The 10,876-nt window shown below is 45.1% G+C and overlaps 1 protein-coding gene across 1 annotated transcript in view; it reads left to right on the top strand.

Annotated features, from left to right (window-relative positions):
* Positions 1 to 2,962: 2,962 nt before the first annotated feature.
* FSD2 (fibronectin type III and SPRY domain containing 2) overlaps positions 2,963 to 10,876 on the top strand; it is a 15,911-nt gene continuing 7,997 nt past the window's right edge. Inside the window, exons 1-9 of the mRNA XM_010132847.1 lie at positions 2,963 to 3,700; positions 3,781 to 3,876; positions 4,885 to 5,118; positions 6,376 to 6,398; positions 7,308 to 7,429; positions 8,460 to 8,615; positions 9,332 to 9,466; positions 10,198 to 10,351; positions 10,738 to 10,871. Coding sequence (XP_010131149.1) covers positions 2,963 to 3,700; positions 3,781 to 3,876; positions 4,885 to 5,118; positions 6,376 to 6,398; positions 7,308 to 7,429; positions 8,460 to 8,615; positions 9,332 to 9,466; positions 10,198 to 10,351; positions 10,738 to 10,871 — 1,792 coding nt within the window. The remainder of the gene's footprint in view (positions 3,701 to 3,780; positions 3,877 to 4,884; positions 5,119 to 6,375; positions 6,399 to 7,307; positions 7,430 to 8,459; positions 8,616 to 9,331; positions 9,467 to 10,197; positions 10,352 to 10,737; positions 10,872 to 10,876) is intronic.

Here is a 10,876-nt window from a genome sequence, read left to right as displayed (position 1 = left end):
TAGCACGTTCACGAGCAGAAGACTGTGTCTGCTGGACAGCTGTGGGTTTGAGTGGGCACCCAAAGTGCTGCAGTAACCAGTGATAATATACAGCCTGTTCTCTACCAGGTGAACCACCACTGAGGGCAGACTGAAGGGACGTGTTCCCGCGAAAACCCTCCGGAGCTGGGCCACTGGCCACTTTCTTCACTGGAATTAGCTTTCCAGTGAATGTACAGGGTGGGGATGCACATGTGAATGTACATGTGCAGGGTGGGGATGTGTGTATATGCATCATAAATTCATTTAACATGAGGATTTCTGATTTTTTCTGAATTCTGAATTTTAATACTTTTTTCCAGATTCTGATCTTTATTCCAACTCAACCACATAGTAAAGCACCTGCTAATTTATAGAGAGGACTTTGCCCAGAGCAGGACAGACAGGTCCATTCAGCTGTGCAGCGGTGCCGTAAGCGTGCGCCCAGCTGCCTGAGCTAGTTCATGCAGGGTGGACATTTTGTGTCGCCCACACTCAACCCCGTGCTAGCGCTGCAGCCTCGGCAATCGCAGCCAGAGTCAATGACTGCGCTCTGCAGGATTCGTTAATACCACCTCAGAAAGTGAGAGGGTGCTCTGGCTTCAGCAAGGGCTCTTTATAATTGTTCCCGGTACTTCAGATCCAGGAATCAACCTTCAGAGCCTTTTCTCAGCACCTGACATTCACCCCGGTGACGCTCGAGCTGCTGAAGGACAGCTGGGGCACAGCTATATTTGTTCCATTGCTCATTGCTGGCATGTCCCTATCTGAGCAAAGAGGCGGTCTAGGGTTACGGCAATAAGTCTTCCAACGGCACTCAAAGGAGAGTGGCAGGGAATTGCTTTTGTGTGAATTAATTTTTACGAGGGGAAATAAGTGGGAAGTTTGATGCCATCTGAGCTATCGGAAGAATTTATGACGTCTTAAGACAGAAGGCAAGTTTTTAGCCAGTAACATTCTTTGTTATATATTGTTGATAATGGATGGTCATGGACCTAAGCAGTCGTCACTGTAATTGTATCTGTGCCTGTAAACTGAGCGAACGTTGAGCAATCGTCTGAAAATCTCATTTAGGCAGCAGGGGTCCAGACGAGCTTAATTATGCTCATTTTAATTTACGTAATTTAACTTCATTTTGGTAGCAAAAATACTTTCTAATTCGCTTTACTAGTAAGTAGTAGCTTCTAAAGCAAGCCTTGCTGTTATAATCACGTGGGAAAAAACCTTTGTGGGAGCCAGACAATGTTTTCTGGTATGTGTCAAGACCTTTTCTCTGTTTAATATGTTAGAATTTGCATGATTTATTTTATCGCCTTTGCATAAATCGTGTTTCTGCATAACTTCAGTGTCTTTGTCTATCGTAAGATATCGCTGTAGAATCCACGCGCGTGTCGGCAGTGCCAGAAGACAAGTGGTGACCTTCAGTGTGTGTTCTGACAGATCTGCTAGGCTGGCCTCTTTTCAGGCATTGACAGAAAACCAGGGAGTGGCAAGTTTCATAATATTTTTCACTGGTTTAGAAGTTGCTTTCTAATGAGCCACTGACTGTGTTGACTTCGTTAGCTAAGTAAATCCTCAGGAATATTAGTAAAATATTGATGAAATGAATTTGAGGTGGTAGCAGGTACTCGAAACTACAAAGATCAGATAAAGTAGTTTGAAAGCAAAGCCGACATGAAAGCTTCTGCAGAAGCCCTGATAACCTTGATGTCTGACCGACCTTTTGGTTTTTTCCATGAGAAAGTGGTTTTAAAGCTTTCATGTGCTTCTCTTAGCTCGGACTAGATGTAACTATAGGTTCATTAACGGTCAGCTGAAATCTTTCCCTGAACTCTTTTGATCGTAGTAGCAAACTGCTGATACAATTGACCTGAGCAGTTTGTAGCTGTGATTCTGTTCGTGCTGGTGAAGAGTGGCGGGCTGCGGCATGTTTCAGCTCTGACAGAGCACTCTGTACGAGCATCATTTCATGTGCTGGCCTTAGTACAGGCTGGTGGAAAAGAGCGGGCTTGGGGAGTCAGCGTTAAAACTGCCTTTGCACCGTTAATGTTGTCCCACGTGCATCTGCTTCATCACACAGCTTTACATTTCGCATCCACGTGCTCTTTTCACACCTCCCTCACTGCACAGAACGTGTGCAAGGCCCAGGTCAGAGCAGACTTCTCTCCATTCAGGGGTCCTGCCTGGCTTCCTAGTTACTGTATGCATTATCGTGGAGGTCATCATTGATCTTTTTTCTGAGCCTCATTTATGTTAAAATACATATTTTCACAGCACCTGAGAACTCCCAAGGGGCAGCATGCTTCCCTGTTTTACAGAAAGGACCTGAGACCTGGGCTGAGACTAATGGTAAAAGAAACATCAAGTATCAGCTTCAAGAATGGCAACTTGAAAAATCCAGAACAGGATTTTTCAGGGCATTTACTAGTGTGTTATGTGGCACCTGTGGCCACAAGAGAGGACACCCTACAGTACGGCTGACTGACAGTTCAGAAAGAGTGCTTGACAGCAGCTGGGGGTGAGCAGACTTCAAATCAGGCCATCTGCAGTCGCACAGAAGAGCACTAAGTGTGCCTGAAACACGGTCGCAGTGTTGATCTGCGGACAGGACTACTCCACACACAATCGGGGTCACAGATGAGCTCCTCCGAAAACACGGGATTCACACCAGAGACAGCTCTCTGCTGAGCTTTGCACAGAGGTGAGAAAAAGTCAAGCTTCCTGTGCTTCGCTTCAGAAGCTTCACTTCCCAAGTGAAGCTGCCAGCTTTGGTCTTTCCCGTGCTGACCTCCAGGCCCACAGCAGTCCGCAGCCAAACCTATTCCATCTATATATTTTTAAGGAAGAAAAATTCATGCTTGATATCTAAGTATGTAGCTAAGGATCTTTCTTACTTTCTTTCTTTCTACAGGATTGAGACTTGCCAGCCTCACTGAGGACACCAATGTCATCCAGATCTGGCAGCGCAAGAGAGTATGAAACTAGTGACCAGTCACTCGGTCGTTCAGCCTCCCCACCAGTCCCAGAGTCTAGTGAGACTGAAGGCTTGATATTTTATCACATGGATCTTTATGGGTCAAAGGAGAGGTTTGATATCTTTCCTGAAGAGCTATCTGGACAAGGAGACAGACCTCCGGAGGATACAAGAAGGGAATCTGCATTGAGTAGCAAAAAATTTCAGCCTTCACAAGAAGCTGGATATGACTTGGAAAAGGAGGTTGCAGAGTTGGCTAAGATGTATGGAATTGATGAGGATAGAGAAAAAGAGCTTGAGCTTCTTGGAGGACATATGGAGATGGTGAAGAACAGATGGCCACCTGCTCGCACAGAAAAAGCAGGACCACAAGGCTCTGTATATAATGCATCAAAAAGCAGCTCTTCAGAGAAAGATCAAAGTCAAAGCACAAAGCAACAGGGACTTCCTGGCAAGGCTTCTCAAGATGAAGATCAGAGCAAAGCCGGAGCAGAGGATGAGGCTGAGAGCCCCATATGGTCCAGAGAGGGGCTTAGCAGTGGCAGCATGTCAGATGAGTGGAACAGTCAGGCTGTCAGTGAGGAGGAGGAAGCAGCAGATGTTTTTTGTTCTACCTGCAAGATCCCAATCCGCGCTTTTGACAAACTGTTTGGTGAGCACAAGGATCACGAGGTAACTCAGTTCCCCAGTGCCATGGAAAGCGAAAAGGTAAGAGTAACATGAGTGTACTGAGGCACCTCTACACCAGTGTTCAGACATACTAAGAATCACGCTGGGTGTTTTGGTAGGAGGAGGTACATAAGAACATGTGCAAGCTGGAAGAGAAGATTGCTCAGATGGAAAATGTTGCCAGTCACTTGGAGGAAATCTTCATCACTGTAGAGGTAAGGCATTCTTCCTTGGGCTAACTTGGTGGAACTGGGCTTAGATCAGTTTTGACAGTCATGGTGTTTAGCCATTAATGAGGTAATTACGGTAACAGAGCACAGCATCATCTTGGGTTTTGCCTAGACTGGGGTACTCAGGAAAATTCACCCTAATGCCCTAGGTAGGCCAGTAAAGCTGCATTAAGCATTTGCACAGATACTTGCACTCAGAAATACAGTGACCGTCCCTCAGGTTATCTTACTTTTAAATGGCCAAGGACTTGTGATGCAGACTGTACCCCTTGAGCTCACTTGATTTCATTTACACAAGTGCCAGATACAGGCAAACCCTTGGACCAGGTGCGTCGAGCTACAGCACTTGAAGGGTTGTGCTCCTGCTCAACTGATGTCCACTGGGCCCCAGGGGGAGGGCTCCAGCTAGCGCCGAGTCACACTGAAGCAGTGACTCAAGGCACCTACTGTCTTTTCTCTGCTGCACGTGGCACAGAAGGACATCAGTGCCTGAGCAGTGGGCAGCTGATGGCAATAAAGCCTTGCTTGCTCCTTAAATCTTCCTTTCTAATGCTCTCTCCAGCAGCAAGGGAGAATACCAGCGTTAGGTGCTCAGCTCCCCCAGCGTGAATCTACAGGTCCCACTGGGTTTCCATGGTTTCTCTCAGGGAAGGGTGTGCTTGACTGTGTTGGTGGAAACGCTTGTGAGATTATGCCTAGGATACATCCGTAGTTGTGCTCCCTGGGCATAGGCTGGAGACAGTTGCCTTGCATCATTGTTTTTTATTATAGTTTCTGATGCCTGGAACCAAATCCAGTGCTCTCTTGTGCCTCAGTGGAGGTGAATGATTAGAATAAACCCCTAAAAATGGAAATTGGTTGAATTAGAGCTTCTGTGTACTGACATTGCCTCCTCAGCAAGAAGAATTTTAGGCAGACCTGAGCAAGATTTTTCTCTGGTTGACCTATGGGTCAGGCCTGACACCAAGGAACAAACCCCCAAATGTCTTGCAGGAAAACTTTGGGAAGCAGGAGCAGAACTTTGAGGTGCATTACAACGACGCGGTGCAAGTGCTTGCTCAGAAGTATGAAGAACAGTTGGAAGCACTGGGGGAAGAGAAGAGGCAGAAGCTGGAGGCTCTGTATGGGCAGCTGGTCAGTTGTGGGGAACATCTTGATATCTGCAAGGAGCTGACAGACACAACCCAGGAGCTCTGCCGGGGAAATGACAAAGCCAGTTTTGTGAAGGTAAAGAGCTTTAACTGGCAAGTCCCCTTGTAAATGCTCTTTGCTGCTTGCAAGTAGTCTCCAGCTGAGAAGTCCCAAGCAGCTTTACTGCTAGAGAGCATTTGGGGTGCTCAGTCCATGGTGCTCTCTGCTCCAGGTGCTTGGCACGTGGCATTGACTTAGTGCAGCAACACAACGGGGCCAAATCGGAAAAGCAGCAACAGAAGTTTGTAACTTGGATGCTCAGTGATTTGTGAGTCTCACTGGGGTTCAGAGAGGAGATACCTCTCTATAAAGCTTATCTGAGGAAACTCTGGAAGCACTTAGTGTTCATTGCCTCATGCAGGCTCAGCTCTCTTGCTCAGTTCGGAGCTCACAGTAGGCAGGCTGATGCAGCCACTTTGGAAGATGTTTCTTTTTCTTACTCATTTTGTTGGAAAATTCAGCTGAACAGTGAGCTCCAAACTAAATAAATCAGGAGCTCCTGCAAAGCGGTGGATGAATCCCACTGTTGAGGGAGTGTCAGGAAGTTACTTTTCTTTAGCAAGTAGAAAAATAATTGGAAACAACAAATGAGATGCTGATGAGTGATTGCTCTGATCTGAGTTGCCCTGTGACTGAGGTGGATGGGAGCCACAGTAACTTATGATCCAGACAAGGAACAAATCTCCTGACACCTCCAATCTGCTCCAGTGGATCAGCTTGCTGTGTCACTCCGAGCTGCACAGTTCTTCACGAGCCAACTTTTCCCGTTCCTCTGCACCTCTGGAATAATAATCTTCGCTCATAAACAATTTTACATCACCCCTAGGAACCATTACTGACCAAGAAGTGAATAGCTCTTTGTCATGAGCTCTCAGTTGCTTAGGGACAGGGACTGTACTTCTCTCTTGCAACGTGCACTGCTCAGACTCCCTCCAATGCAGATAATTGCACTGATTTCTTTTCCCCGGCTGTTGTTGGGTTTTGTTTGCGAAGGATCTGTTGGCACTTTGGACGACTGAGGAAGGATACAGTCTAGATGGGCAGACAGCGGTCCCTGTGGACGTTGCGTGTTATCTTGCTGTAAATTCAGCCAAGATCTGTCCATTTGGACAGCGGCTGGTTAAGCACGGCTTTGTTCTCAGAGCTGGGTGAGAATCAATTAGTTCACTCTAGGGCTGCATTTGGGACAATCCGTGTAAGATAGGTCAACAGCTTGGTGTAGTCTGACTTTGGACTAATGCAAGAAACGTATCTTCTCTGTCTTTAACGCTTTCTCTCTCTCTTTTTCTACAGGCAGCAGTAACCATGCTTGAGAGGTATCACAGACTGGGATTTTGTGTCACTTTTCCTGCTAATTGGACCTGATTTTGGAAACACTTGCATGTTCTGGACTCCATTCAGGCACACGGATGTTATCTAAGCTACTAGAGCTATTGAAATCTTTAGTATTTCTGGTTTAAACTGCAGCAGGAAAAGTTGCTCTAGGAAGTTTAACACTCAAAACTAATTTTGCGTCAATTTTAAAAAACCCAAATGGAGAGTTAGAGCATGAGAAAAATCACTGTTTTCAGCTCAGTTAAAATGAACAAATTTCAGCGACTGAGAAACAGGATTGTTTGATCTTGTTGATCTTGCTAAAGATCTTGAAAAAACGCTCTGGATACAAATATAACTGAAACTGAGCTCCCTAAATAGATTAGTAACAGGCTCATTTATGCATTGATATAGAGTGGTAGAAAGTCAAGCTGTGGGAGCTCAAAACAGATACTGAAAGACCTTGGAGCAGTTGGAAGAAGTCTTAAGGCATGCTAAATCAACTGAAAAAAAAATACACATTTAAACTGAGTGTCATCGTTTATAAAATTCAGACCTTATGAAGTAATGAAAGTCATGGAGCTAACAGCTTGCTTCCCACAGAGGGGTGATGGGGAAATCCCACTCACCCGCTCAGTGGGAACGCAGCAGGCGCTGGACAGCTTGTCGCAGCAGCAGGACACACAAAGCGTGGTCCCTCAGTCCCATCACCACCCAGCTCCGTCTGGCGTCCTGGAGCTCTGATCCCATGTGTGGCTGCGTATCTCCACGCAAAGGGCATGGGGAGGCTGAGCTCTGTGCAACTAATGGCTGTTAATTTGGAGTTTGCTGTTCTTTCCCTCTTACCACAGAAGAGTATCTCCAACACTATGGTACTTCCAATTAGGCATTTTTTCCCCCTACAATTACAGGCTGGAAGAATTCTTAAAGAAAGAAGTGGATTTAGAGCTTTCAACACTGCCAGACTTTGAAGAGCGGGTCATAGATTTCTCTGAAGTTGAGCATCTAATGAACTCCATTAATACTATTCCAGGTACTCTTCCTATCTGGTCACTATTTCCAACCTATCTACATTTTATCAGGGATATGTAGTAAACAGGAGCCCACTACTTCTTTTAAAGGAGAATTGCAAAGGCAGATTTAGCTTCTCCTTAGTTTTCCGTCTAGATTTTTCTTTTTGTCGAAATATACAGGGTCATGGAAGCTATTTGCAGAAGTTTTAATTTTTTTTTTTCATTAGTTTTCAGTATAAAACTACCAGAACTATGAAGTTTGTCCTTCCCCGCTTTTTCTGGATGATTTCATAGAGGACTCACACAGACTACCCACTTCTGTTGAGGTGTCAGACGTGCTGACTTGGTGATAATGTCTTACTTTGTAGTTGCTTAAACAAAGCAGGGAGGGATGTCAGACTGCTTTAAACAACCTGCACAGCTTCTCTTGCTAACAAGATTTTAGTGGCTGCTATTTAGCAAACATTTTTTCCACAGGAAACAGAGCAAATCCCAAACAAGTTTCTAATGATTAAGAAAATAAAAATACAAAAGATCTAAAATCTTTTCTTGCACACCACAAATGCTCAGAAAGAACGAGATCCATTTTTTATACTCATACATTGTGTTTTCTTAAAGTGAAACAGGATTTCCCACTTGTTTGCTTGTGCTTCTGACCCCTCGTTGTACTGCTTTTCCCTCATCTTTTCTCCAGAGGCTCCTCAGCCCCTGGGCTGGGGGATGTTGCATCAGATGTTGCTCCTGCAGGGCTGTCCTCGCTCGCTGGCGAACAGAGGCAGGGAGGGTCAGAAGTACAGAGAAGGGTTACACTGAGCCACATGTATTTTGTTGTTTTTGATTTGAAACAAGACTAGTTAATACACCAATGACCTGATTATTATCTGCAACTATTTGCAGAGTCAGCTCCTAACTTTTCTCTGTGTGGGAGGAACATGACCCAATTCAATGCCTAGGCTTTGTGCAGACACTTTTGTGAGGGGAGAGGTGTTTGACTGCAAACAACACGCCATGCTAGTACATTCGAAAACTGACCTGTTTTCCCCTCCTCAGCTCCTTGCGCCCCTGTGATCAATCCCCAGGCTCCCAATGCAGCGACTGGCACCTCACTAAGAGTTTGCTGGGGCCTCTTCTCAGATGACACTGTTGAGTACTACCAACTGTGCTATAAACCAGTGAGCAACGAGGGGCACAGTGATGAGCAAGCAGGTAAGGACCCAATGGGACACCTCATCCCTCCACCGACAAAATCAGCTCGTTCCAAAGTGCCTCTGGACTTGCTGTGGCAACCAGTGCACTTTCTGTTCACTCTCTCCACCACCAAAACTATTCTAGCTGCCACCACATTTCCTGCTTCTGGCTTTGCCACTCTTGCCCTGCCAGATCTGCCATGCTGCCTGCTGACCTTTGCTAATAATATTCTTGCAAACATTTTACTGAAAACACCCAGTCACAGCTCCAGCAAAAGTGGAAGCCAGTAGAGTGACAAATTGAGAAAAGCCAGTTCAGAAAGAAAAGCAGAACCTATCCAAATCTTGTAAGATGAAGAATGAGAAATGAGTAGTGTCCACTGCTGGGATGAGCTGACCAGACAGCCTCCCTGGAATGGGAATGTGCAGCATCTTTATAGAAAAAATGCAGTGACAGGGGGGTGGGGGATGTGCTCTCTGTGTGTGACCTTTCTGGTATTTTTTTTCTAAGTGATGTGGCTCTTTCAGAAGCTGCTGTGTTATCTATTTTATGCCTCCTTAGAGGAAGGCATGGTGAAACAGCCTGACAGCTAATCAAAGGGTACGGAGCGCACGGAGCGCTCTTGATCTCAGCGCACAAAGCAATGCACCGCAACTCCATTATTTGAGGCAGCTTTGGGGAGGAGAAGGAAACTGTGTAAAGTCCCCATAAATGTTTTGTTGTTTTCATTTCAGAGCATACGCTGAAAGTCAAAGAAACATACTGCACCATTACTAATCTGTTGCCGAATACACAGTATGAATTTTGGGTCAGTGCTTTAAACGCCTCTGGTATCAGTCCACCAAGTGAAAGAGCCGTTTATGTAACAGGTAAAAATATTTTACTCATACGACTCTGTGACCTTCATAGTGAAATTCAGAGTCATCTCTGGGTGCTTTCTGGGTGCTTTGTTTCTTCTGAGGCAAGTCTACTGACTGCATGGGAATTTCCTGTTTTTATTTGGAGAGCCCATCAGGCCATTTGCCCCTGTTTTAGAGTTGAAGAACCAGAAGCACAGAGATAAAATCACGTATTTAAATGCAATCATGGAGAAGAGCTGGGAATAAGGCTCGAGCCTCCCAGCTCCGACAGGTGAACGCCAGCCCTCCTTTTCTTGGTCTGTAAGTATTTTGTGGGTTCATCTGCTGTGCTGCCCTTTGTAACTGCAGTTCAGTCAAGCACATTTTGCGAAATCCTGACGTTAAATCAGAGTGAGACCTTCAACACTCATTCCAGATATCTTTGACATCTAAGGGCAGAGAAGAGATGCACCTTTATGACAAAGATAAAACCAATGATAGAAAGAAAACGGTTGTGTAATCAGTCTCTATGTATGTTACTTCTCTGATTAATTCTCTTGGGACCTCTATAGTCCAAATTAAGTCTTTGAACAGTAGTGTTGATCACACTGCCTGCTGTTGAGTGTCCATTGGGGAAGCAGGTTTCTTTAACTACATAGTCTTAGTAAACAACTCTGTTCTATTTTTTAAGTCTTCAAAGCATGTTTGTTGCAAATATCTTCAAGCAACAGCTTAGAATTGTTCTTTTGCCTACTTTTTAGCTCCTTCACCACCTACCATAAAGACTAAAACGATCCGAAGCTGTGAAAATGCAGCACTGGTGTGCTGGGAATCTGGAGACATTAACCCTGTTGATTCCTACGTGGTTGAATTGTCCAGACTTTTGGAGGAAGAAAATGGTGATAATATTACTGAGTGAGTCACTATTCTATCGAATCCGTGACCTGTAGAGATGAAACCATTCCAGTCATGTGGCATCAGCTGGTGCTAAGAGAAGACCCATGACCCTTTCGTGAATTCACCTTTATAAACATTCCTCTTAGTAAAATTAGTTGTATAAATGCTAGTAAAAATGACTTATGCAGGGTATGGGAAAATGGCAGGAGCAAATGTGAAAGTCTTCGTAGTCTGTCACAGACTATCTCTTGCCCCTCTGCTGACAACTGTACAAGGTGAAGTGTTGGTGGTTGGTTACAAGAGAAGCTTATCATGTAAATTCTTCTGTGTTGTTCAGAAAAATAACCTGAAAGGCCTCCCTTTGTTCTCTGTCCTGTCATTTCCCGTGGATTTATTTTCTGTAGATCTATTGTTGGCATTCCTAACTGCGAAGCTCTAATCCACCTCCAGCCATCGCAAACCTATCGCATCTGCGTTAGAGCCCTAAACCTGGGCGGTTCCAGCGAAAGAAGCGAACCTGTCCTGATACACACCACAGGTACC

The sequence above is a fragment of the Buceros rhinoceros genome, unplaced genomic scaffold (assembly GCF_000710305.1).
Source record: "Buceros rhinoceros silvestris isolate BGI_N320 unplaced genomic scaffold, ASM71030v1 scaffold11593, whole genome shotgun sequence".
NCBI classification, from domain to species: Eukaryota; Metazoa; Chordata; class Aves; order Bucerotiformes; family Bucerotidae; genus Buceros; species Buceros rhinoceros.
This window is presented reverse-complemented; position numbering and strand designations above follow the sequence as displayed.